Source organism: Candida parapsilosis, contig 006372 (assembly GCF_000182765.1).
Source record: "Candida parapsilosis strain CDC317 annotated contig 006372".
Taxonomy (NCBI): Eukaryota; Fungi; Ascomycota; class Pichiomycetes; order Serinales; family Debaryomycetaceae; genus Lodderomyces; species Lodderomyces parapsilosis.
Genome location: NW_023503283.1, coordinates 47,355 through 72,673, shown reverse-complemented (window position 1 = coordinate 72,673; position 25,319 = coordinate 47,355). Strand labels below are relative to the sequence as shown.

Below are 25,319 nucleotides of genomic sequence, written 5' to 3'. Positions count from 1 at the left end.
AGTAACCTAATAGAAAAAGCCCATTGTTTTAATAATATAGTTGTGTTGGTGCATATGCGTTCATCAAGTTGTAAACCGGCTTCTGTTGAAAGTAGTAACCCGGTTGTTGAGGTTGTAGTTGCGAATAATTCATTGATATGTTGTCGTAGTAACTATCGTAACTCCAAGGTGGTGATGGTGGTGGGGTGTATGACTGCGTCTTGATTGGTGGTGGTGTGTTTTGGTTGTTGTTGTTGTAGTAGTAGTTGTAATCATCGATTGCCAACGATTTAAATGTGGACAAGGTTAAATAATCAATTCCACCGATTTTTTCAAAAAGAGACCAAAAATAGCCATCACTGCTCATTCCAATAAATGACAATTTGAAATCAAGTGAACTTAGAAAATATGACTCCATTGTATTTAGTAGTTTAACGTCAACGTAATCTTTGCAAGTATTATTGATAATGATGGACCATGTTTTCAAAGTGTATGATTGATCGTCATATGATTTATTTGAAAGTATGAGTGATGTTATAATCAAGTGGAGATGCAACGGGTCTATACTGTCTTCACCTTGCTCCAATTTCGTCACTAGCATATTATTTTGATGGTAGTGTTTGTACAAGTAATATAGTGAAATAACCAAATTGGTGGGCGCTAGCTGTGAATTAGCAATTAGATTTCTAATAAAGTTGGAGTATTTAGCGTCATATTGGTGATACATCCTCGCCAACTGAGATGGAGCCATTGAGTGTGTTGATGGTGATGTTGATATTATGATCCAAGCGAGTTTGATGTAACCTTCGGTGTAGGAGTCTGAGTTCTTCAACATTTTGTTATACGTGTTGGTGGAATAAAAGATTGAATAAGTTGGGGAGAAAAGATAGCTTGATGGAATATGTTATGTATAATATATAACTTACTTCTTTTGCCAAAAACGAATTTGCAGTCTTCTGTCTTGCCCAAAATTTAAGGAAACTTTTTGTGTAAGGTTTATGATTTTTTTAGTATCTGTTGCATAAAAATTAATTTCTACTTTTTATTGATGCACACAAGGAAGAAGGTTTTGTAGTGTGTTTTTGTTTCATTGGAACTGGCAGTTAGCTAGACTTTTTGTAAAGTAGCTGGCCCAAATAGGGGGGAGAAAGAGAGAGAAGGAGAGAGAAGGAGAGAGAAGGAGAGAGAGAGAGAAGGAGAGAGAAGGAGAGAGAGAGAGAGAGGGAATCGACAGCCTATCAATAGGCGCCACTGGTCACTATAGACCTATAAAGATGGAACAAAACTGATTACTGTGCAGTAACAAGGTGCTGGAGTACAAAGATAATAATCCCATCATCATCAACATACAAGAAAAAAGCAAGAAAGAAAGAAAATCACTAATTATGAGTGAATCAAAAGCTTATTATTATTATTATTATTATTATTATTATTATTATTATTATTATACTCGTGAAACACTTTGAAGAGTTGAGAAAAGACAATAGAAGGCAATAACAGAAATGAGTTAAAAAAAAGGAGAGACAGAATGAAAGAGTATCAAATGCAACACAAAAGGCAAGGGGGAAAGAACAATAGTGTAGTATGCAAGACAATAAAACTTTACACGATGCAGTTGCAGTTGTAGTAGCAGTAAATACACAGTCTAAAACAAGAGTGTCTACTTTTTCTTCTTTCTACTTTACATTGCACCCACAATTGCCTCAGTAAGACATAATCTAATTTAAGAACCGCTAGAGTGGTTTAAAGGGAGTAGGCGGTAGTGCTGAACTACGAGACAGGTGTGAGTGGCGAGACGCCAAACACTATTGGTGATAACTCTTCCCACCCGTTTCTTTTTTCTAGTTGCCTTCCCTACAATCGTGTGTATATGTATTCCTTTCTACACCCTTTTTCTCCATCGACTCTATTTTAACTATTTTTGTGGTATACAAAAAGTAATGTTTCTATTGTCATCAAGTACGATTTATTAAAATTGAATAAAAATTTTTCTTTTTCTTTTTATTTTATATTTTTAAGCGCTGACAATCTAAACGGAAAGGAGAAAAAGGAAGCAAAGGAGAATACACACATAGAGAATGTCGTCGTTGTTAACATATTTGATGGCTTAACAAAAAAAAGAAGAGCAGACGAGAGTTACTTGGTTAAATTGCTGATTAGCCTCTACTCCACTTTTAAAAGGCAAAAAACCCAGTGTTTTAATTTTTGTTGGGTGAATGAGACACTGAGCTATATATTAGTGGGCATTGGAGCGAGGGAGTTTGAAGTAATTATCAAACTTTGCTGTCCTTCGAATTACCCAAAAGTAAATTGAAAATCTCTGGAAAGATTCATTCCATCCTTAAGCTTTTTTTTTTTGTTGTCGTTACATTTCCTCCTGTTTCATCATCATCACTTATTGTTGTTGTGTAAGTATTTATTTTTGTATGTTGCATTTTGTGTGTTATTATTATTATTGAAACTTAATCGTCAATGACGCAAAATAAATTACCAGGACACACTTACAGACTCACACATACATACATATATTGTTGAGGGCAATTTTGTGTGTAAATTGGCTAAAAGGTTAGACGACTAAGCAGACAGACACTTGTAAAAATAAAAAGAGTACTTGTATAGGAGTGCAGGTATTGGTCAAAGTAGAAGTTGGTATGGGAGTAGGACGAGGTGGTGTAGTGTAGTTGTATGGCTGTCTACACACTCCAGTGGAGAGTTGTGTCGGGACCGCTATCCGATATAAAAAAGTTTACATGGATAATTCACAATTTCATAGCAAACATGTATGATCAATAGAAATCAGAGAATGTGTAATGAATACAATATGTGACTATTGATTTGCGACACTAAAATATCATAACCTTCTTTTGGTGTGTATGTATTCCGGAAATTAACTTTTCTCTCTCTCCTTATTTTACTGCTCATTTTCCAGCGGGTGTAAAAAAAATACATAGCCAAATAGAACAGGATAAAGAATAGTTTTTTCAACTTTACCGAACCATTTTTGTTTTGAGATTCTAAAATTTTTGTGTTGAACAAAAGAGGTCATCAAAGTTTCACTTTTAGTAGTGTTGTTGGAAACAAAATGTGTTACGTGTCGATAACAGAAGAGAGGGGGTGATATCTAGGGAAGTCCTATGACTAAGGTGGGTGCTGCGGGTAACCTGTGCCTTGTCCTGCGAAGGAAATTTTCACAACGCGTGACAGTCGTTTCCTGTTTCATTACGCCCTCTTTTGGGAGGGCAATACACATCTTGAATTGGGGCCAAGGATTGGGCAATTATCATAAAGAGGTGGGTGGTTTACTTTTGTTATCAATAAAATTTTTATTGTTTTGTGCTGGGGTAGTGCGAAAATGGCTAAGAAACCAAAAAATTACAGTCATGAGATTTACAGTTTGTTGTTTATACACACATACGCATTTTGTTTGTGTAACTTCGGATACAAGTAACAAAAAAAACAGTCGCTAACGATGGATTGAAGTAGTGTATACAATTTAATACGTGGAAATCGGGAGCTTTGCGGTGCAACTAAGACCTGATGAAGCGATTACGTAATAGCTAGAGTCAATGATACAATTGTCATTTAAGTTTCACCTATCTGTCGAAGACATTTGCAATTGTGTTTGCCTATTTTCTTTTCTTTTTCGCAGTAGATACAAATTGGGCCAGAACTTTTCAAAATTTACACAAACGTGGAAATGTACAAAAAAAAAGAAAAATCAATATGCGCCCCATGGCAATGCGTTGATAGTTTTTTGTGAAAGTTTCTATTTGCGGAAAGAAAGCTCAACCGGGTCTACTCTTTTTTTTTTTTTCTGTTTCAAGTGAGGAGGCACAACCAACAGACTAGCAATGTCCTACACACAGTGCACTATTCAGATCATTACCGTTGCTGAACAGTACCGCGAATGCCACTGCGGATGACGAAAGTTGGAGCTATGTATTGTGATTCTTTTGCTTTCCGTATACTACCAAAACTTTAATGGAGAACGCTCCCGCAAACAATAATAAAATCGTCCGACTGTGCCCGTCCTGAGTGATACGAAAATCTAGGCATGAGGTATGTGTGGTCTGCGAAAGTTAATTTATTTTTCTTTCCTTCTCTCTAGTCTTTGGTAGGCGAGGTAGCCCAATTTCTGTAATCTCATCGCCTCCATTTTTTGGTGCGTGACGTATAACTTTCTGGGCAAGTCACACTACCACCGGTTCCTTTATGCAGAACCATGTACGAGTAAAACTGATTCGTGTCACAAACATTCCTTGATACAAAAGCTGTCTCTATTGTCGTAGCACGACAATGTGAGTAAAATCTTTTGTACTAATGCTAATGCAACAGTGACGGCACCAAAGTTTTAATTGGCCGAAAATTGGTGTAAAACCTCTTGTGCCTCTTGTGCAGGGGTTATTCTTGAGTCGTGCGTGTGACGCTGGCACTAAAACTCGCATGTAGTTTACGTTTGAGGGAATTACTCAATAAGCACTAAAGAAAAGGAAGACTAGACTCTAAAAGGCGTTGCTACACTACTAGTGGGAGCCCGCACCATATCTGTTACAAGAGAGTACTCCGTTTTCTCTTTGTCATGAATACTTCAATGTCGTGTTTACTCATATTTCCAGACATTATTTTGCCTCGGATTTGCAACCTTTTTTTCGAAAATATGTGTTTCGCCATGAGTTGCGAAGCATTTTACGTTGACTCAGGCAGGAGAAGTTACAAGATCTACCTTGGGATAACTTATGGATTCGGAGTTTAACCACCAGCAACAATGTAGTTAGTTTTTCTTTTTGCAACTCTTCATAACCTTTTACAAAATTTTTGCACCAAACTTCACTAAAAAAATGGGTTTACCACATGTTTGGTTACATTTTACACACTGCAAAGTTATTCTTTAAAATACGCTCTTGTTGTCAATCGATTAACGCTAACAGCTACGCTGGCTATACTCCATACGAAAAGCAATAGACACAACTTTTGACTTGCCTTATTACGTGTCTCAAGAATACAATGAACTCAATTGGATAATATAAGCCACAGATGCTCCCGTTTCCATACATTCAGCCTCCTCAGGTTCTAAATAATGAAAACAAACACGATTTTCAAAAATCTGATTCAGTTGCACAAATTACACGGAATTCTCGCTCTTGCTAAATTTTTTTTTTATTGCCGAAACGCGGATGAAAATAAGTCCGCGCGTTTCAGTTTCATAATGGCTGGCTGTGTTTTCTATCTGAGCCTTGCTCTAATGTCAAAGAAAGTATGATCGACATAACGATATGCACCATGTAAGATAGCACTATGTTAATCATGATTCTGGCTGGATACACCTGCATTCTCAACATCAACCCGGTTAACCCTTAAACACTCGCGTGATCTCTCCCGACTTTTGATTGCTTTTACTTTTTTTTTGCGCATTTGCACTGCCACAAACAAAGTGACAAACGGTACTCTGAAGAAGGAAACGTTGAGGTGGACTGCGCTGGTAGATTAGCTTGAAAGTGGTCAGGTGGCCTTGTAATGCACTCCCAAATATGTAAAAGCCTCGAAAAGTTGTGATGTACCCTATTGTTTAATTAACAACCTCGTTCCAATTGCTGTCATTTGCTCTTCTCGCTCTTTTGTTCTAGATTTTGTGTCAAAAATGCAATGGAAAAGTTTAAAATACATCAAAAAAGTCGAAAACCCGTAAAGAGAATACCCTACTCTAGACCCCCCCCCCCCCTCTATACTAGACCCCTACACTAGACCCCCTACGATACACACCTGCACACCCATGTCGGAGATCAAAACGAAGAGACCGAGAGTCAGATTCCAAGTGATACACTACTACCTAATCCCAATCGTAGCATTGATTGTTTGGTGGGGCATGTTGATTGCGATGCTCATATGTTGGGGAGTACAAGGACATCCCATTTACTCATTCATGAACGGAGAATACCAGAGTCCAGTATACTTGTCTGATATTGGGGCCACCAACTTACAACCACTTTTCATTAGTTGTGCCGGGTTCCAAGCCATATTCTTTGTCGGTACATTAATAGCGGGGATGTTTTTAAGAAAAACCAACCGAATTCAACCATACATTAGCTATCATCAACCACGATTAGCAATTGCCAGTATCATATTAGCCATCATTGGGCAGTTGGGTATCTTGTTTGTCTCCATATTCAACACAAAAAATTTCCATTCTGTCCATCTCACCATGGTTGGTATATTCATCGCATTTATATTCTTTTCTTGCTGTTGTGATTTTGGTGTTAGTTTTATATTTGGAACTCGTCCAAGCTTGCTCGATCCTGTTCATGAAACGGTAATTTTCGGCAATGGTAGGTTATCCAATTTGTATTTCCTAAGTTTTGTTTCAAAAATTGTGTGGTTGGTAGTGGCAATTGTGTTCGCGGCATGTTTCGGTTATTACATGAAGCATGGCGATGACTCCTTATCGGCCAAGTTTGAATGGTGTATTTGTTTCTGGTATGGCTTCCTTTTGGTGTTGTGGTCAATTGATATGGTCCCCAGTGCAATTAGGAAATTTAGATCAAAACACCCAGAATTGTATCAAACAAACCAATACGATTATGAAAAGCAACTGGTGGGGGCAAATTGGGAAGACGATTTACACAATCATGCCAGGAATCAATCATCTATGATTGATGATCAACCGACATTTGTCAACTCTCCAATCATGCAAAATCAACAATTGGCACAGCAACAGTATCAACCAATGGCCCAAGGAAATGAAATACCTGCAAATGCTGCTTATAGTAGACAGGAAGGAGTAGGATACACTTCAGCACCACAACAGGCTTACACGGTTGCAAGATGAACTAAGAAGATTAGATGATTGTTTTCTACACAATGTTTTTATAGTTTGTTTTATCGAGTTTAATCATAGATATCATGTCGTAGAGATTGTTGTACCACTTTCGAGATCATGTCAAGCAACTGCGCATACAGCATCGCCGACGTTATGCTAAATTTCTTGGCTCTTTCGTTTACCGAATCACCGCAGGCACATCCATCACTTGCTAAATCTGGTTCTAGACAAGATGATCTTAATTAGCCACTTTTACTTTGCAGAATCATCGCGGCATTTCAATCCCGCATTCACAGTACTGCTTATCTATGTGTTCACGTGATCCAAAGAAATATTCGACAAAATATCTTACCCCCGCAATTTATACCCGCGAGCATTGTGGTCCTCATTTTATCTAAAGGTTTGTGCCGCCTCCAGCTGATCTAAAAAGCGGAATTGGCCAGGGACTATAAAGAGGATGATAGATTTCCAACTTTGGTGGTCACTGGGTGGTTAACCCCACAACTAAATGTCAAGAAGCCCACCACGACAAGAGAAAGGGATTACTGAACGAGATGATTTTGATACGGCAGCAACACCAGTCATATCAAACGAGTCTATAAAATCGACAATCAATGGGCTTCATCTACTTGATGATCCAGCAAATTTCCCATCCGGATTTCATATAAAGGCGGTGATGACAGTAATTGGCTCATTCTTGGGTCTAACTGGGGCCCTTGGATTTGTCAATGCGGCGGGGGTGATTCAATCGTATGTGACAGAGAATACCCTCAAAGATGAAGCACAAACTGCCATTAGCTGGATATTTTCCCTATACAGTTTCTTTGCATTTGGGGCGTTACTAGTATCGGGACCAGTGTTTGACAAATATGGGTGCAAGATCCCCATTATGGGTGGCGGAATTGCCATGTTTTTGGGACTACTTGCCACCAGTTTTTGCCATCATGTTTGGCATTTCATTTTGGCCTATGGGTTTCTTGCAGGGATAGGTGCTGCGTTCACATTCGGTCCATTTATTGGTGTCATCAGCCACTGGTATTGCACAAAGAGAGCAATCGCATTGGGGATTTCATATAGCGGAGGGGGTGTGGGAGGGGTGATTTTCCCCTTAATTTTTAGATCGCTTTTCCCTAAAATTGGGTTTGGATGGTCAATTCGTGTAGGGGCATTTTTATCATTGTTTCTTTTAGTTGTTGGCTGGGTAATGGTTACCGATAGAAAAGAAGAGTTTAGTGAAGTTGGTGATGGAGGTGTATTTAAAGAGGTGTTCAACTCCATCGACTTCAAGATCGTTTACAAAAACCCATTATTTGGAATAATCGTTGCTTGCTTACTTTTCAATGGATTGGCCTTTTTAATCTCAATTGTCGAACTCCCGCTTTATGCGAGCAATCGAGGATACCAAGATAGTGACACTTATTTATTGGTGGTTGTTTTCAATTCGTTTAGTATCCCAGGACGTATTATCCCTAGTGTTGTTGCTGACAAGTGGCTCGGTCGTTTTAATGTCTTTTGTTTAATCAATTGCTTCTCGTTGGTTGTGTTTTGCATAATTTGGGTTCCTTTTGGACATTACTTAACTGCGTTGTATGTATTTGCTGGTTGTTTTGGCTTTTCCAGTGGTTCGGTGCTTAGCCTCTCGGCAAGTTTGGTGGCTTCTATAGTCAAGACTGCTGATGTTGGTAAAGGTTTGGGCACTGCATATTTCGTATTGTCATTTGGTGACCTAGTTGGGTTGCCTATTGGTAGTGCAATTGCCACTGGCTCTCATGCCAGTTTTGATCATTTGGTTTATTTTTTAACTTGCTGTGCATTTGTTGGTGCTTGTGTGAGCTTTATTGCAAGATACATGTATGGAGGATTTAATTTAAAAAGAGTGTGAATGGTCAGGGTAGGACTTGTAGTAGAACTGTTTTTCTCTTATCGCAGCCGGAAGCGAAACGACTCAATCGAGAAAGAATTTGGAGTTACCAACTTTTTTTCTCTTTTTCCTCTTTGATCACCGTGCACTATGGGCAACGACCAATACATCTGCGGTGATTGTGAAACTCCGGTTAAACTCGATGACAGTTTGAAACGGCTCAACCGGTCTCAACTCAATTCACTAATCAATGCAAAGCAGAATAAGAATGACCAATTGAATGATTTGAACCCAGAGGATTACATATCCGCCGAAAAGATGGAACTTTATAATCGGCTTCCGAAACAAGACAAGCCAATTCATTACAAGAGTTATCTTGACAGCGAAGATGAAGATAGCGAAGACGAGACGAATTTTCATTTGTCAGACTCTAGTGATATAAACTCGTATCTAGTGATTGAGGAGGAAGAGGTCGAGCAGCACAATGACCACGCTGATGAAGAAGAGTTTGAGCTTAGACTCTCCAGTCGTATCAAGGTGTTGGGAAACATATTTAACATTTTATCAAACACCCAGGATATTGAGCACCCTCTCAGTGAGGATTGCGCCAACTTGCTACTCGAAAACTATCAACTTAAATTTGACCAATCGCAAAAGGAAAAAGATCAATATTTGTCATTTCTCAAGAAGTTAAAGATGCAAGATCAAAAGTTGAACTTGTACGAAAATGGTGAGCTCAAGGGGCATCTAGAAGATGACATTGAACCACTGTTGAATGAATTTCGAAGTTTGATTAAACTTGAACATGAGCGACTCAGCGAGTTGAAATCCCTCGAGGCTACACGAAGTGATTTGGAAACCCAGTTGCGAAAGAATAAAGAAGAATTATCATCAATAAACAACAATCAAATTAACGACATTCTCAAACTTCGAAACGAACTTCAACTTGATCTTGGCGATAGGCAAACTAAACTAGATCAGCTCAAAGCGTCATACAATATTCATTTGAACCATATTGATAACCTCCGTAACTCCAACATCTACAAGTTGATGTTTGATATTAAAATTGATGACAAGTATGGCAAAATAAATGGGTTTCGCATAGGCTACAAAATTGTGTTGCCTGAAGTGAATGCCGCTTTGGGACAAATTGTCCTATTACTCACATTGATAACGAAACGCCTTGATCTTCGGTTAAAGAATTACAAATTGGTTCCCATGGGGTCGCAATCACATATAGTCAAGTTTACTGATTCTGAAGATGGCACACGACATAAGAAGATCCTCAACCTATACTCATCAGATGAATTCACATTGGGGAGGTTGTTCAATTTCAACAAAATGGACGTTGCAATGATTGCTTTATTGGAGGTTGTTGCATTAATAGAAATGCAACTAAAAAGAATTGACTCGGAGCTTGAATTGCCGTACAAGATTTACAAAGATACAATTGGTGGAAAGAGTATTCGCGTCACTGCCAACTCTGAATGGACCCAAAGTTGTAAAAATTTGTTAACTTGTTTGAATTGGGTTTTGACATTTATAAGCGCCAACACAAATTGACATGATATTAGTGCATCCGATGGCGTCACATATCTATCTTCCACGTGCTGACATCACTCTATCCCCCTTCCAATGATGACGCGATTATCAAAAAATGACGTAAACACTAAAAAAAAAGAGGCGTGCACCGTTGACCAAATTTGGTTGCAAAACTTTCATCATTTTGACAACCAAAAATGCTTCAAACCACCCCTTCCTCCATCTCTTGACTACAACCAATGATCAAGTCGAGGAGCTACTTGTTAGAGAGTCATGTTCGAGGCACCAGCCCCGCACGAAAGCATTATGAATCTGAGAATTCATCAATGGAGTTCGAGTCTGGATCGCTTGGCATTGACAACACACCAACCAGAATCAACTGTCCGCCATTGGATGAGTACAATCATTGCATTTTAAAAAACTCAAATGTCAGGATCATCAACGAGGAGATGATTCCGAGAATATTGCCAGAGGCAAAAACAGCTCAAGCTTTGACAACTCCAAACAATAATTTGATTTGCAGCTCTCCCCTTCTTTTGAGGTCCAACATAAAGAGAAGCCCACCCGTAGTATGTGCTTTGCCAGATGATCTTGCCAAGTCTAACGAAGTGTTTAAGCACATTTATGGCTCTGGTTCATTCACCGACAGTCCCATATTTCGAAACTCATGTATCAAATTAAGGATGAAACAGGAGTGTCATTATGGAGTTACTCCGTGTCCAGCAAATCGAGACCCAGGTAATATATCGCAAACAACAGGGAGAAAAAGCAATGTATCATCGGTAATGAGTATTGAACTGATTATGAATCCGGTTTCCCCAAAGAAGGACAAGAAGGAAGTTAGCGTTTCCCCCGGGCGTGGTGTATCAGAATTTCAATTGCTCGAAAAGAATTGTGTCCCAGAGAAAGTTGCTGGGAAAGAAAAGAGGCATAAAACAAAGCCGTATGATCAATACATTGTCACCATTAAATTACCTGGTAGAGTTGAGGCAGATATTGAGTCACAAAGTACAACTTTGAAAAAGTCTAGTCACGCCAGGAAATTGCCCCATGTTACGACATCAAAGGTGGTGGTTATTGATGCATCAAGAAAACGAGACCAAGCAAAGCAATTCCATCGGACAAAGAAAGATCCTGCTGGCGGGAGGAAGTCTTTTGAGAGAAAAAAAACTGATAAAAGGTCAGCCAAACGAGCTAGACACTACGTCTCTGACGAGGAATACAAACCCTCTGAGGAACCTACAACATCCAAGAAACGGGGAGAATATGGACGTGATGGGCTCAAAAGGAAGAGAAGAATCGTCGAAAGGTCCAAGAATGGTTGTTGGACATGCAGAATTCGTCATAAAGGATGCAATGAAGAACAACCAAAGTGTGGTCACTGCCAGCGATTAAATTTGCCGTGCGACTATTCCCTGATTCGCCCCAAGTATATGTCGGATCACAAGTTACATGCTGAAAAATTGATTGAGATTAGACATCTTACAGATAAGGTGAAGAAGCGCAAACCTCGTCAAGGGTAGTAGCTTTGCAGTAAGGTTGTTGCTAATCTAAAGTATGTATAGTTTGTTGTATTGTGTATTAATTTTTCATGGCTTAGTTAGTGAAAATATTTTCATCAGAGAGAACGTCAATAAAAAAAAAACAAAAAACATTGTACAACCTGTTCCTGAAATCATTGTCGAAGGATCATAAAACTTTTTCATCAATGCTAAATATTCTATTACTTGCGCTAGCGCTTTTCAGCTTGGGTAATGCGTTTTACTTGCCAGGTGTTGCGCCTACTGACTACAAAGAAGGGCAACTGATACCTTTGCTTGTGAATCATTTAACACCAGCGTTACATCATGGATCGTTAAGCAAAGGTTCCACTTCAACATATGTGTATTCCTATGACTACTACTATCCAAAATTCCATTTTTGTCAGCCAGAGGGAGGTCCTGTCAAACAACTGGAGTCATTGGGATCAATTATTTTCGGAGATCGTATTTTCAATTCCCCCTTTCAAATTGAAATGTTGAAGGAGGTTCAATGTAAAAAATTGTGTACTTCAACTTATCCCAAATCAGATTCCGTATTTGTCAACAGAAACATTAGAGCTGGATATAGTTACAATTGGCTTGTTGATGGATTACCAGTTGCGAGAATTATTGAAGACTTGAGAACTCATTCACAGTTTTATGGTACTGGATTCGATATTGGTGCTATTGATACTGACAACAAGGCAGTGTTGTTTAACCACTTTGACTTGATTATCAAGTATCATGAGAAGGGTGATGGCAAGAATTACCGAGTTGTGGGAATTACTGCTACGCCTCTGTCATTGGATAGATCTGCATTACCAGAGGACTCAGCGTCAGAAACGTTGTGCTCCACCGATTTGAAACCAGTTCATTTGGACAAGGAAGCAGATACACCAGTGTTGTTTACATACTCAGTCAAATTTGAAAAGAGTGATATAGCCTGGGCAACAAGATGGGATCAATACTTGCACGTGTACGACCCCAAGATCCAATGGTTCTCGTTGATCAATTTTTCATTAATTGTTTTAATTTTGGGTATTGTTATTGCTAATATTTTGATTAGAACTTTGAAAAACGATATTGTCAAGTACAATGAAGTCAATTTGGATGATGACATTACTGATGAGAGTGGATGGAAGTTAATACATGGTGATGTTTTTAGACCACCACCACAAAGACTCTTGTTGTCGGTGCTTGTTGGAAGTGGTGCCCAGATTTTCTTTATGGTATTTGTGACAATTTTTTTCGCATTATTTGGGTTATTATCACCATCAAACAGAGGAGCATTGTCGACTTTTTCATTCATACTTTACATTTTGAGTAGTTTTGTGTCGGCATATGTGTCTGGTTACTTGTACCATTTCCTTGGCGGCGAGAATTGGAAATTGAACTTGGTACTTACACCCGTGCTTGTGCCTGGTGTTTTGTTTGCCGTGTTTGTATTTCTCAATTTCTTTTTGATCTCAGTTGATTCTTCGGGTGCTATACCTGTGGGTACAATGGTTGCTATTGTTGTTATTTGGTTTGTTATTTCTATCCCCTTGTCAGTTGTGGGATCAATTCTTGCAGTAAAAAGACCGAAATTGGATGTGCCGGTGAGAACCAACTTGATCCCAAGACAAATTCCCCCACAACCATGGTATTTGAAATTGATTCCAGTCACACTCATTAGCGGTATCTTTCCCTTTGGTTCAATTGCAGTTGAGATGTACTTTATCTATTCATCTTTATGGTTTAACAAGATTTTTTACATGTTTGGATTTTTGTTCTTTTGTTTCCTTTTGATGATTATGACTACAAGTTTAATTACGGTTCTAATGGTGTATTACACTTTATGTTCAGAAAACTACAAATGGCAATGGAGATCCATATTTATTGGAGGTGGATGTGCCATTTATGTGTTTATCCATTCTATCTTTCTCACTGGTGGTGAAAAATTAGCTGGGTTGACTTCGTTTGTGTTGTATACGGGATACTCGGTTGTCATTTCCTTATTGGTGTTTCTTTGTTGTGCAAGTGTTGGATTCATCAGCAGCTTATTTTTTGTTAGAAAGATTTATGGTCAAATCAAGATTGATTAGTGTCTAGAAGAGAGTGTACAATTACAAAATAGGAAACAAAACAGTCATAAAGTTCGTGTATATTTTCATTTTCTTTTTCTCACCTCATTAGATCAGTTTTGATCATAGGGATTACATAGTTGATCCAGTCAGCATGGGGCTCTGTCTTTGCGGAGAAATCAAGTGGTGTTTCAGCAATCTTGCGTTTAATTTGTCGAACCGTTTGTTCATTGAGTTGCAAGTTCGTCAAGTTGAGGTTCAACAAATTGTACGAGATTGACAAGTTGCTATTGAGTTTGGCAGCATCATCAGAAGTGTTGTCGGCAATCATCTTGACTAACTTGATGGTGTGGAATAATTGATCTACAGACAAGTTCAAGCATGGGTTCAACACTTGTTTGTTGGACATTGTTGTTGTGCTGAGGTAGTTGGCAAAGTTTAGAATAGTTGTGGTTAATGCTTCCAAAGTTTGTAATAATTTCTCTGATTGATTATTGACAATTTGGTAAAGTTCATATTTTTGGTAAAGCAAGTTGGCAAAGTGGGTGAGAAACTCATCCTTGGTATCGACCTTGCTTGTATCTTTGATTGTTGAGGTGACGAGTTGACTTCGTAAATCAAATAGACCAGTAGAGAGGGTGTAAATCTGGTACACTATATCTTCCAAACTCGACCTGTTTCTGTTCACAAAGAGGGGCAAGTTTCCCTTGGCAACATTCTTTTGCACTCCCGCCTTCAAACTGGCAACGGTATCAACGATATCCAAGGTGAGATACAACTTGGCAAGCCACAAGTCAAATTGTTGTTCACTCGGTTTCTCATCAAACACACGGTCCACAGCATTCAAGTCATTTAAAAACGCAGCGGCAGAGGCAACTCCCAATGAGTAATGAGCTCCCTTTAACAATAAGCTGTAATTAAGAACAACCAACGTTTGGGCATACAAAAACGTCGAAATCTTGTTGACTCCAGATTGTTGATACAACTGTTGCAACTTGAAAAACATTGAAATTGTGGTGTATTCAGCAACGGTTTTGAAATTGACAAGGTCATTGATAGCTATGTGGAAACACTCAACAAGATTCTCGGTAGGTGCTTCCAGTCCTGCTACTTGTATCATTTGCACTAATTTCTCAGTATCCACTGGAATCACAGGATAAGCTGCTGCAAAGTGTTGATCATATACACTCAAGTCTGCTTTTAGCAAATCCATGGGAGAAGTTTGCATTTGGTTGAACCCTCCCGGGGGCGCTACTGGCGGGGGTGGCGGTGCAGCTTGCAATTGCAGTTGTGATCTTGCAAGTTCCTGAGCTGCAAAACCATTGTATGGAGTTCCAGCTTTTGACAAAGTCATTGGTGATATGGGAGCACCTTGTAAAATCATGGATTTATTGACTCTCCCGCTAAGACTCGATAACGATGTGACGGAGTTCCTAGGGGAAATCGATTGCGAATTGTTGCGCATAATTGGTGGGCGATGTGATGATGAGGATCTCACAGAGTAGAAATCCTCCGATTCGGAATCACTGAGAAACTCGCTATTGTTTGAGTGTCTAAGTAGTGGCAACTTTGTATTTGTTGTTGATGTCGACGATATCGAGTCTATTGAGGACCTTCTGCGACCAGGCCCACCCACACCACCACCTCCTCCGATACTTGACACACTACTAATGGAAGACCGATGAGGTCCCGAAGCTCGGGGCATTTCATAGGGCACTTTCCAAAATGGTCCTTGGATGGGTGGACTGTTGTTGTTGCTGTTGCTAGTGGTGTTGGTGGTGGTGTTGTTATTGTTATTGTTACTCAATTGTGCTTGAGTATTGGTAGAATTTGGTTGTACTGGAGGGCTTGATGGGTTTGACTCATTGAAGTTTGCTGATATTACTTTATGTATAGCTGGTGATGCGGCATTTTGGTTGTAGCCGATAATGGGAGGAAGTTTGATGTTGGACATTTGTTGGGAGTTTGGTCGTATTTGAGGGAAAGGTAAACTATTCTGAGGAAACTGTTGTTGTTGAGGCACTTGTTGTGGCTGTGGTTGTATCTGTGAAGACTTGTAGTCCATATTCGAATTGAAAGTAGTGATGGGTTGCGGCTGAGCTACGTTTCCATTCAGGTTGGCTCTAGAGTGGTACCCACTTGTTGCTTCTTCTTCCCGCTCCTCATACTCTTTCAGATACCCCTTAGATGGCCCCCTTTTCAATGGAGTTCTTGAAAACGTGCATTCATCGCCATTTTTTTGACAATTGTTACAAATTTGAGTCACTTTATTCAATGTTGTTGAATATTCAGCGTTACATTTTATCTTTTTCCTTCGACAAGCATCACACGCACGGGATATTTTAGATCTCTTGCGAGGAGGATCAGTGGAGGATCTTGAAGTAGTTGCATCTGGTGATGCAAAGTGCGCCAGCGGCTGTTGTGACTGTTGTTGTTTCGATGCCAAAAATGACTCCGCACGTGCCTGAGGCGCTTGTGTGTCTTTGTTGTGTTGATTGATAGAAGCATGGTCTTGAGCTTGTGTGGACGCCATCAGCGCCGGCCTTTCTTGTTCCTGAGCTGGTGGGTTTGAAGTCTTTGGCTGGCTATTTGGAAATATATCCTTAATGGAAGGAATTTGTTTGGTTGGAGGAGTCGAAGTCATGATCATCCTGTCATAAGCAACCTTCTGGAAAATAAAAGCTGGAATGAGTTATTGTAACTAGCACGTTATAGCTCTTAGACCAAACAATCACAGGTGTTAGTCTCCACAAGTTGGGAATAAGTAGAAAAATGGGGTGAAAAAAAAAAAAGAAGTGATGTTTAGAATGGAAAAATTGAATAGGGAAGAAAAAAAAAATAAAAAAGAATCGTCACTGTCAGTCTATGTTAATTATGTGTTTTTGCGTATTGTGTTTGTGTAAGCGTTTTTCGTGAAAAGTGGAAAAAACCGCCCGTTGAATATCGGAACAAAATAAGACACCAAGATAACAACAAGATTACGCAAGACAAAACTAAAGAGACTTTGGGGAAAAATTATTAGTCAATAGAGCTGGATGTATACAGCATATGTAAATACGTATATAGCCATATATACATAGATATAGGTATTTTTTGTGTGCTTGTAATTGTTCCGCAGTTCAATCCGATTTTTCTTTCATATTTTTTGTTTTTTACGAAATGGTGGGGGGGGGGGGGGTGATGTGGGGTGAGAGAATGGAGAGAGACAAAACAAAAAAAAAAAAAGTCATTGTCTCGACACAATTAATTTACGACACAGCTACACAGAAATCATCAAATACATCTAATCCATCTATTTGCTCCCTCAACCTAAGCTTAATGCTATATCCCACTCTCGAATCAAATTCATAAACCCTAGATTGGCTTCTTCTTCCTCGCCACTGGCCCTTCTCTTCCATATTTCATACAATATTTGTTTTGCTCGCCAGTAATTTGATTGCAGTTCAAATCCAGGACACGTTTGCCAGATTTCCTTTATACGTTCTTGAGTTGAATTATCTGTAGCCACTGATCCAGCCATTAGTAAATTCCAAAACATTGGCTTATAATTAAGACCCAACCGTCTTGCATCCTCCACAGCTTGACATAGATAGTCCAAGCATTTTTCAACGTTAGTTTGGTGTTGCAAAATGTGGAAATTCTTCTTCATCAATCTATTGTGGCATATGATTACTGCCTCATGGAAGGAGTAGACATGGCTGATGAGAAAACTATGGAATGTATTTTTGGGATCTAGATTCCAACTCAGTTGGTTTATATTCCATCGTAGTAGTTTATCCTCCACTTCTGCACAAATTCGAGGAAAATTCCTCGGAAAAACCTTTTTAACACTGAATATGTTTTTGTGATTGGCTAGGTGGATAGAGTCGTGAAATATATGTAGTAAATCTTTGGGTATCCCATGCATCAAGTAGATTAGTTCCGTGTCCAAGGTGGTGGTGAATCTTGTATTCATACGCGGAGCAAACTTCATGCGAGGAATAGAACTCTCGCTTGAGTCGCCAGTAACTTCGTATGCTGCACTGTATTGTCTATTGTTATTGAAATTGATGGTGAATGCGGTTGGCGCATAATCCAATTTTGCTGGTTCACGAGCTGAAAGCAAGTTCTCAATGCTAGGGGTGAATCTAGTATCTGTAGGACTCTCATCGTCTTCTTCATCATCTTCAGCACTATCGAGATCGTCAATCAAATTGTAATCCTCATTCAAATCTTTATACCTCAATTCATCCTCTTTTTCCATTTGGTAATTAAACAAGTTGATTGCTTGGGTACTTTCGTAGAAAAAATACTTGATTTTGAATGTATTGATGAGAAACTTGTTCATGGTACTATTTCGTGTTCTTGTTTCCAATTTATTCTTGATGACAAAATCTCCTATGGCATAAATCAAGTCCAAATTTTCAAATACACTAAACATGCAATCAAGCTCAATTTGCAAAAGCAAGGCAAGAAGTAGCATGGTATCGTAATCTTCAACTGCCTTGTCTCCTTTTTGCCGTTCAGCAATGACATCTGACTCATCCAAATGATAATTCAACAACTTTATTCCCAATTTACGCAACTCAATACTAATTTTCAAATGCTCATCAATTTTGTATTCATCATCCTCATTCTTCTCATGTAATGTTGTTCTTCCCGACACTTTGAATGCACTGAGTCCCAAACAAAGATAAATTATACACAATTTGATACTTTGCAACAATTGCTTGTCATCCAATTCATCCAATTCTTGTAAATCATTGACATCCCAAAAGGCAAAGTCCCAGCAGATAAACTGTCCCACAATTTGTTTGATATAAGGAATAACCAACACATGAAAATAGTTATCTTTCAACCCAATCCGGTTGACACTAAACAAGTCCGGAGTAAAATGATCCAAAAGATTGCGAAATAAAGGGTACAACGTCAATTCGTTCCCCTTTCTTGTGTATAGCTTGCTATTAACCATGGTTGCATTGGCAAACCATGCGTCATCCGAGTCAATGTTGGGGAAAAACTTGGGATACAATATATGCAACATATTTTGGTCATTAAACTTGTAATCAGGACCTTTGATTGCCAATATGGTAAGCTTGGCGAAGTTCAAAAGCTCATAATGGACATGGCTATTGTTGGTTTTGGAAAAAATCGAGTTTTTAGACATTGTTGTCGTCGTCACTCTTCGCCTTTTTGGGGGTGGTGGTGTTTGTTGAACTGGAGATGGTGAAGTGGGCGGTGATGCTAATGGCACCACCGAAGACACATTTTCTTGCTGTTTGCTTTCTATTCCACCATCACCATGTGACACATTTGCAAATCGAAAACACCTAAACGGTCCCATTTTTGCTTGTCCCGAGACTATCGCCGAATCGTCGACTTTCTCCAAAATCGAATTCAACTCGGCATAAGTCTCATAGAGCATGTCCTGGGGAAATACCATCAAGTCGACATTCCTCCTTTGCATATTATCTAGTTCATTATCCTCCTGTTTCAAGCTGGTCATGCTTTTATCCTTTGAAATGGTCACTGGGTCGCTCCACCTTAGTCGTATAGCATAGCCAAGGCACTCTCGTTTCAGTTTGGCACAACGCATGCATATTGGCTTTGTCAAGTCGCATTTAACCTTTCTTGATCGGCATGTCCAGCATCCGTCAAATGTTCGCTCTTTCCTGGCCATGGAAGAAACCAGATATATGTGGAGTAAAGAAATGGAGTAAAAAAAAAGAAAGGGTTTTCTGTTCGCGACATGAAAAAGTAGTCAACAACAACGCAACAAAAGCGAAGGTAACTAAATGAGTGTTTCTACATTGCCTGTACAGGCGCTTGAAGAGTATGACCGTTCGGTACCGATGGTATTACCTCACGATAAAGTGTATTCGATCCAAGTTGGGTACAAATTGTTTCGTCTAAGTGGACTATCATTATCATCAGATTCACCATCGTATTTCACCAAATTCTTTGGCGATAAAGACAATGAAGAGAAGGTATTGTTTTTTGATCGGAGTCCGCAAATATTTGAAAAGATATACAACCATTTACAGGGTTACTCCATAAATGTCACCAATGATTATGAATACATGCACGTTTGGAGCGATGCATTCTTTTTTGGGTTGAAAAAGTTGCAAAAATTGATGACAGAACAGGACATTTTCGCTAGTATTGGTGACCAGAGTTTCAAAATACCTAAAGTATTGTTGCAAAATGAAGGGAATTGTCCCAATTTTTTCACAATGAATTCAGAGAGGTTATATTTTGACAATGTTGCCGTGATTGAAAGAAACAATATGTTACGGCCACCACCGCAAAGACCACCTATTGTTGCTGGTCGCTCGCCAAAACTTTTTGCAGATTTATTGGAGTATCTTCGAGGAAACACATTGATTGTAAAGAATGAAGAGCATCGGCGCTTGTTGCAAAAAGAAGCTCGCTATTATCGTTTTCTTGAATTGGAGCAACGTATGGTAAACCACAAGGTTGTTAATGACTCCATTATCATTAATTTGATGGATTTGAGCAAAAAGGGAATGAAGAATGTTTCCCCCAGCGATAGGTTAACTGAATGTCCAATGAGATATTCACGACCATACGTTGATGAACCCGCTCGAGAGTTGATTTTCCAAATTGATCACCTTCAAGATGTACGACATGCAGAATTGTTTTTAAACAAGAGGACAGAAATACCCACTGTCAAATTCCAGGGGAAACTCTACACTAAAATCACGCAAGTTTTCAAAGACCTATTTGAAGGTTTAATTCAGGAGAATAATACAGTTACATTTTTAGTAGGATTGGCAAACCTGCGTACCACCATAAATGGGAAAGAGATGTCTCCAGGATGGGTTGAGGACTTGTTGCTGACTGTTGATAAAAAGCCGGCAGAGGAAGAATCGAAAGCAGAAGAGGAAGTGGAAGAGAATGCTCAAAAGAAGCGCAAGCTCAACCTCCAAGGATATGTAATCAAGTTTTACCTCAAGCGATCAATGTGGAAGTTAATGATGAGGGGCACTTTGGCACGTTTGGAAGCTGTCAATCTCGAAGGAGTCACCAGTCCAGTACAACGTATAGACTTTATATAGCAGAGAGAGAGAAAGCTACAACGATTCCAATACTCTATTATTTCTTTTCTATAAATTCTTTACATACGTTTTAGATTGACACCTCCGTACATATACCTGGAAACGAAGCTAACACAAGCCCCAACAAATGCGCAAGAAGTTAAAAAATAAACCAAATGATCAAAACTGGCTCGAGAGCCACTGGCAATTGCACTACCAATAGGCAATCCTATCAAATCACCAAATGACAACACAAAGAACGCAGTGCCCAAACCTTTACCAACATCAGCAGTCTTGACTATAGAAGCCACCAAACTTGCCGAGAGACTAAGCACCGAACCACTGGAAAAGCCAAAACAACCAGCAAATACATACAATGCGGTTAAATAATCACCAAATGGAACCCAAATGACGCAGAAAATCACCAATGAAAAGCAATTGATTATGCAAAATGTATTGAACCGACCGAGCCACTTGTCAGCAACAACACTAGGCAAGATCCGACCTGGGATACTAAACGAATTGAAAACAACCACCAACAAATACGCATCTCCATCATCAAAGCCTCTATTGGTGGCATAAAGAGGGAGTTCAACCATGGCAATCAAAAACGCTAGCCCATTGAAGAGCAAGCCGCTAACAATAACCCCAAACAATGGATTCTTGTAGACTATTTTAAAATCAATTGAATTTGCCACTTCTTTCAAGACCCCGCCATCACCAACTTCACTAAACTCTTCTTTTCTATCGGTAACCATAACCCAGCCAACAACTAAAAGAAACAATGATAAAAATGCCCCTACACGAATTGACCATCCGAACCCAATTTTAGGGAAAAGCGATCTAAAAAGTAAGGGGAATATAACTCCGCCGAGTCCACCACCACTATAGGCAATCCCCAATGCGATTGCTCTCTTTGTGCAATACCAGTGGCTGATGACACCAATGAATGGACCGAATGTGAACGCAGCACCCATCCCTGCAAGAAATCCATAGGCCAAAATGAAATGCCACACTCGATTACAAAATGATGACGCAAGAAGCCCCAAAAACATGACAATACCACCAACCATAATGGGGATTTTGCATCCAAACTTGTCAAACACTGGTCCTGATACTAGTAACCCACCAAATGCGAAAAAATTGTATAGGGAAAAGATCCAGCTAATGGCAGTTTGTGCTTCGTCTTTGAGGGTATTGTCCGTCACATACGATTGAATCACTCCCGCCGCATTGACAAATCCAAGGGCCCCAGTTAGACCTAAAAAGGATCCAATCACTGTCAATATTGCTCTTGTGTGAAATCCGGATGGAAAATTTGATGGGTCATCGAGTAAATGTAACCCGTTAAGTGTGGTTGATTTTGTGGATTCGTTGGATATGATTGGTGTTGGTATCGTGTCAAAATCTGGTTCATAATCTGGTTGAATCGCGGCGACTTTTTCTTCTTCCAGAATGTTTTTGGACATGATATATGTGTATGCGAATAAGTTGTGTAAGGATAAGTGATACTTATTTGTCTTCTGTGATACCCGAATTTTCAAACGGAGTCTGTCTATGGTGAATGCAAATTTTCTTGGACTTTTTGAAGTGATTGTATTTTGGGAGAAAGTCTTTCCAATGTCAATTTATAATTTTTTTCACCAAATGCGCTTTTCAGTAACACAAAACGCATCATGCTTAGACAGAGTTTGGGGAAAGAGGAGATAGTGTGACTATAAGGAACCTAAAATTGGGGAATACCAATGGCGGGGATTAAGGGTGAGATCCCTTCGTATACGTACTACTGTAGCATGTTAAGTTTAAAAACTGTGCTTCCCGTCGCCACATTATATTAGTATGGCTGGAGCGGAATTGAGATGCCGTGAGAAAAAGACTAATTTTCTGCAGGTGTGTGTGTATCCGCACTTTGTGTAAACTTGCAAGAAATAACCATACACACTTGTAATGCAGAAAAAGATGAAATTCAGGGTAAGTGGCTGGGCCATAGTTGATTAAAATGATTGGAATACGGGATAGAGATTGTACACCAGGGTTCTGTCTGTTGATGTGATGTGGGTTGACTACGTGGTATGACTTTCTCATGGAAAGTACACCATTGCGTCTTTCAGTTGACTTCAACGGGTTTTGTGTTATATTGTTTTAGTTCATTTCTACGGGCATCCGTCGGAAGAGCCGAAATAATTTTAAACTTTTTGTTGCATGTAACGTTGCATGGATAAAAACGTATAAGGAAGGTTCTAGACAAACACCTACTTTGCGCTCGAGTATTCTCTCTTCTCCACGGTATAAGTTTTCCCATAGCTGGATTCGATGAGATCAAATACAACAACGACAACAATCATGCTTGAAATCAGCTTATCTTGCAACATTGTAAGCCTTGTTGAGCTCCCATGGGGTGCTTTTTCATTGTCATATTGATTTGTGTAATACAATTATGAACCATCTTCATGGGCCATAGCCCCCAGAAGAAAAGCCGTGCCGAAATATGGGGCGCCATTCAAAAACTAGTCTGGTCGTGTATGCTTTGTCTGAAGCATATCACGCGAATCGGTATAGCACGGTATTGTCGCCTAGTTTTGTACCATTTCGCACGAACTAGACTCTTTGTTTTCCTGCGAAGACTGAGAGAAAAAATTTTCATACTCGCCTGCTAACTTTCTTTCTTTCTTTCTTTCTTTCTAACAAGATCAACAGTGATTATGGTAAACTAATAGAAGTGTATGTTACTTCAATGTATGCTCCTTTGTCAATGCTTTCTTTTTTTTCAAATGATGACAATTCAATTTCCTTTTGGTGTCTTTAAGATCGCAAGATCAGTGTGAGCACATGATTTCTCAAAAAATAGACTACAACGGTATCTGATTAGGAAAAGATAATGCATTGACTTAGTTGGTGTATCTCTTATTGTTACTAACTTTGTTTCAGTTGATGGGTAAAAAAAACTCGAGATTGTTGAATAGGATATATCAAAAACCATTGCCGATTGATGTGGCTGTACATTGTGCTGTTGTCTTAACTAATCCGATATCATGGTTGCGATATGTGTGGAATTTGCTCCATGTTAACTATTTGAGTAAAGTGGCTACTTACAAGATTAATGTCATTTACGAGAATGGCATTTTCAAAGTGGTTGATTCTGACTCTATGGTTAAGTTATGGAGGGAAGGATTTTTTGGCAAAGGTGTGTTGTCAAGGTCAGAACCAACATGGCATGCTAGAACAGTGACAAGACTCAATGTTGTAGTAGCTAATGATGATGATGACGATGGAAAGCCGAGTAATGGTAATGTCGCCATGGAAGATATCACAAAGAGTCGAAGACATGAAAGGATTGAGTTTAAAAGACAACGACAAAGATTGCAAGATTTGCAATTGAAGCAAAGGAAAGGTTCGATTAGCAATGACGAAGTTGTTGAAATGGCCAAATTGGATGAACAATTGGTTGAGTTTAGGAAAAAGGATTATATCAATGTTGAAGAAGAGACTGAAGTTGAACTAAGAAAAGAAGATGCTGATATTATTGGCAATGAAAACGGGCTTGTTATCCAATTGGAGTATATGCAACTACAAGCTGTAGAGGTGTTTTTCTTGCAATTTGCATTTAATAATATCAATATCAATAACTTGACTTTGAGGCAATTGTTTATGCAATGCTGTCAGCTACATTGTTCTACACCCACGATATTTGCCAATAACAGGTTCATCATCAATTATATTGTGTATCACTATTTTCGATCAAAAGGGTGGTGTGTAAGATCAGGCATCAAGTTTGGCACTGATTATTTATTGTATAAACGAGGTCCGCCATTTTCACATGCCGAATTTTGCGTGCTGGTTATGCAAGATGAAGATGATTATACAGCAGATGTGTCAGCATATGATTGGTTACAAATATGCGCTAAAGCTAGAGTCATTGGTAGTGTGAAGAAGAATTTTGTTCAAGTTTATGTTGAGGCTCCACTGCAAATCGAATTTGATGAGATATGGACATCCAGTGGTGATGAAGTAGATGAAGGGTTAATGTTTAAGCAATTGTTGAGCAAGTATAGAGTATCTGAAGTATTGTACAAGAGATGGAATCCTAGCCGGACTAGAGATTAAGCTCTAGAATGTATATCGGGAATGTTTATAACCGCGTTTTAAAAATAATGATAAATTTTCTATACTGTACTACTGCTCATCGCAGCACAAAAGTGTTTACACGCTATTAATTGTTTTGAAATTAATACACGACTTGGATAAAGAAGGACTATGATTGTGTTTTGAAAGACCAGGGGGGTAACGTCATAACAGTTATGTATGAAACATAATCAGTCAATAAGCAGAAGACGTACTATACTCAGCTGTCCATGAAGAGAATAACAAGAGATGAAGAGAAGGGAAACGGGGATGGGAATGTTGTTTTTATGTTTTTGTAATTTACAATTGTGCAATTATACACTACTTTTGAAACAAGTAGCAAAAAACTCTTTTTATTGACAAATAGAAATTCTCTCTTTT

The 25,319-nt window shown here is 39.0% G+C and overlaps 11 protein-coding genes across 11 annotated transcripts; 7 read left to right on the top strand and 4 right to left on the bottom strand. All coding sequences in view use genetic code 12, as the record gives it.

Moving 5' to 3' along the window:
- Nucleotides 1-28: 28 nt before the first annotated feature.
- On the bottom strand, nt 29-814 carry CPAR2_400250 (uncharacterized protein; the record flags this gene model as incomplete). The annotated part of the gene is made up of 1 exon (XM_036810896.1): nt 29-814. The coding sequence occupies one exon, from the start codon at nt 812-814 to the stop codon at nt 29-31; it is 786 nt and encodes a 261-aa protein (XP_036667387.1).
- Nucleotides 815-5,749: 4,935 nt separating this feature from the next.
- Nucleotides 5,750-6,802, top strand: CPAR2_400240 (uncharacterized protein; the record flags this gene model as incomplete). Its single annotated transcript, XM_036810895.1, has 1 exon — nt 5,750-6,802. One exon carries the CDS (start codon nt 5,750-5,752, stop codon nt 6,800-6,802), a length of 1,053 nt encoding a protein of 350 aa, XP_036667386.1.
- A 499-nt stretch (nt 6,803-7,301) lies between these two features.
- On the top strand, nt 7,302-8,675 carry CPAR2_400230 (uncharacterized protein; the record flags this gene model as incomplete). Its single annotated transcript, XM_036810894.1, has 1 exon — nt 7,302-8,675. One exon carries the CDS (start codon nt 7,302-7,304, stop codon nt 8,673-8,675), a length of 1,374 nt encoding a protein of 457 aa, XP_036667385.1.
- Nucleotides 8,676-8,804: 129 nt separating this feature from the next.
- CPAR2_400220 (beclin 1) lies at nt 8,805-10,217 on the top strand (the record flags this gene model as incomplete). The annotated part of the gene is made up of 1 exon (XM_036810893.1): nt 8,805-10,217. The coding sequence occupies one exon, from the start codon at nt 8,805-8,807 to the stop codon at nt 10,215-10,217; it is 1,413 nt and encodes a 470-aa protein (XP_036667384.1).
- Nucleotides 10,218-10,522: 305 nt separating this feature from the next.
- On the top strand, nt 10,523-11,719 carry UME7 (DNA-binding transcriptional regulator; the record flags this gene model as incomplete). The annotated part of the gene is made up of 1 exon (XM_036810892.1): nt 10,523-11,719. The coding sequence occupies one exon, from the start codon at nt 10,523-10,525 to the stop codon at nt 11,717-11,719; it is 1,197 nt and encodes a 398-aa protein (XP_036667383.1).
- A 185-nt stretch (nt 11,720-11,904) lies between these two features.
- Nucleotides 11,905-13,800, top strand: EMP70 (Emp70p; the record flags this gene model as incomplete). Its single annotated transcript, XM_036810891.1, has 1 exon — nt 11,905-13,800. One exon carries the CDS (start codon nt 11,905-11,907, stop codon nt 13,798-13,800), a length of 1,896 nt encoding a protein of 631 aa, XP_036667382.1.
- A 79-nt stretch (nt 13,801-13,879) lies between these two features.
- RGT1 (Rgt1p) lies at nt 13,880-16,423 on the bottom strand (the record flags this gene model as incomplete). The annotated part of the gene is made up of 1 exon (XM_036810889.1): nt 13,880-16,423. The coding sequence occupies one exon, from the start codon at nt 16,421-16,423 to the stop codon at nt 13,880-13,882; it is 2,544 nt and encodes an 847-aa protein (XP_036667381.1).
- A 660-nt stretch (nt 16,424-17,083) lies between these two features.
- ARG83 (Arg83p) lies at nt 17,084-19,438 on the bottom strand (the record flags this gene model as incomplete). Its single annotated transcript, XM_036810888.1, has 1 exon — nt 17,084-19,438. One exon carries the CDS (start codon nt 19,436-19,438, stop codon nt 17,084-17,086), a length of 2,355 nt encoding a protein of 784 aa, XP_036667380.1.
- A 115-nt stretch (nt 19,439-19,553) lies between these two features.
- On the top strand, nt 19,554-20,837 carry CPAR2_400170 (uncharacterized protein; the record flags this gene model as incomplete). The annotated part of the gene is made up of 1 exon (XM_036810887.1): nt 19,554-20,837. One exon carries the CDS (start codon nt 19,554-19,556, stop codon nt 20,835-20,837), a length of 1,284 nt encoding a protein of 427 aa, XP_036667379.1.
- A 59-nt stretch (nt 20,838-20,896) lies between these two features.
- CPAR2_400160 (uncharacterized protein) lies at nt 20,897-22,285 on the bottom strand (the record flags this gene model as incomplete). Its single annotated transcript, XM_036810886.1, has 1 exon — nt 20,897-22,285. One exon carries the CDS (start codon nt 22,283-22,285, stop codon nt 20,897-20,899), a length of 1,389 nt encoding a protein of 462 aa, XP_036667378.1.
- A 1,462-nt stretch (nt 22,286-23,747) lies between these two features.
- SEN2 (tRNA splicing endonuclease subunit) lies at nt 23,748-24,920 on the top strand (the record flags this gene model as incomplete). Its single annotated transcript, XM_036810885.1, has 1 exon — nt 23,748-24,920. The coding sequence occupies one exon, from the start codon at nt 23,748-23,750 to the stop codon at nt 24,918-24,920; it is 1,173 nt and encodes a 390-aa protein (XP_036667377.1).
- Between the last annotated feature and the right edge of the window lie 399 nt (nt 24,921-25,319).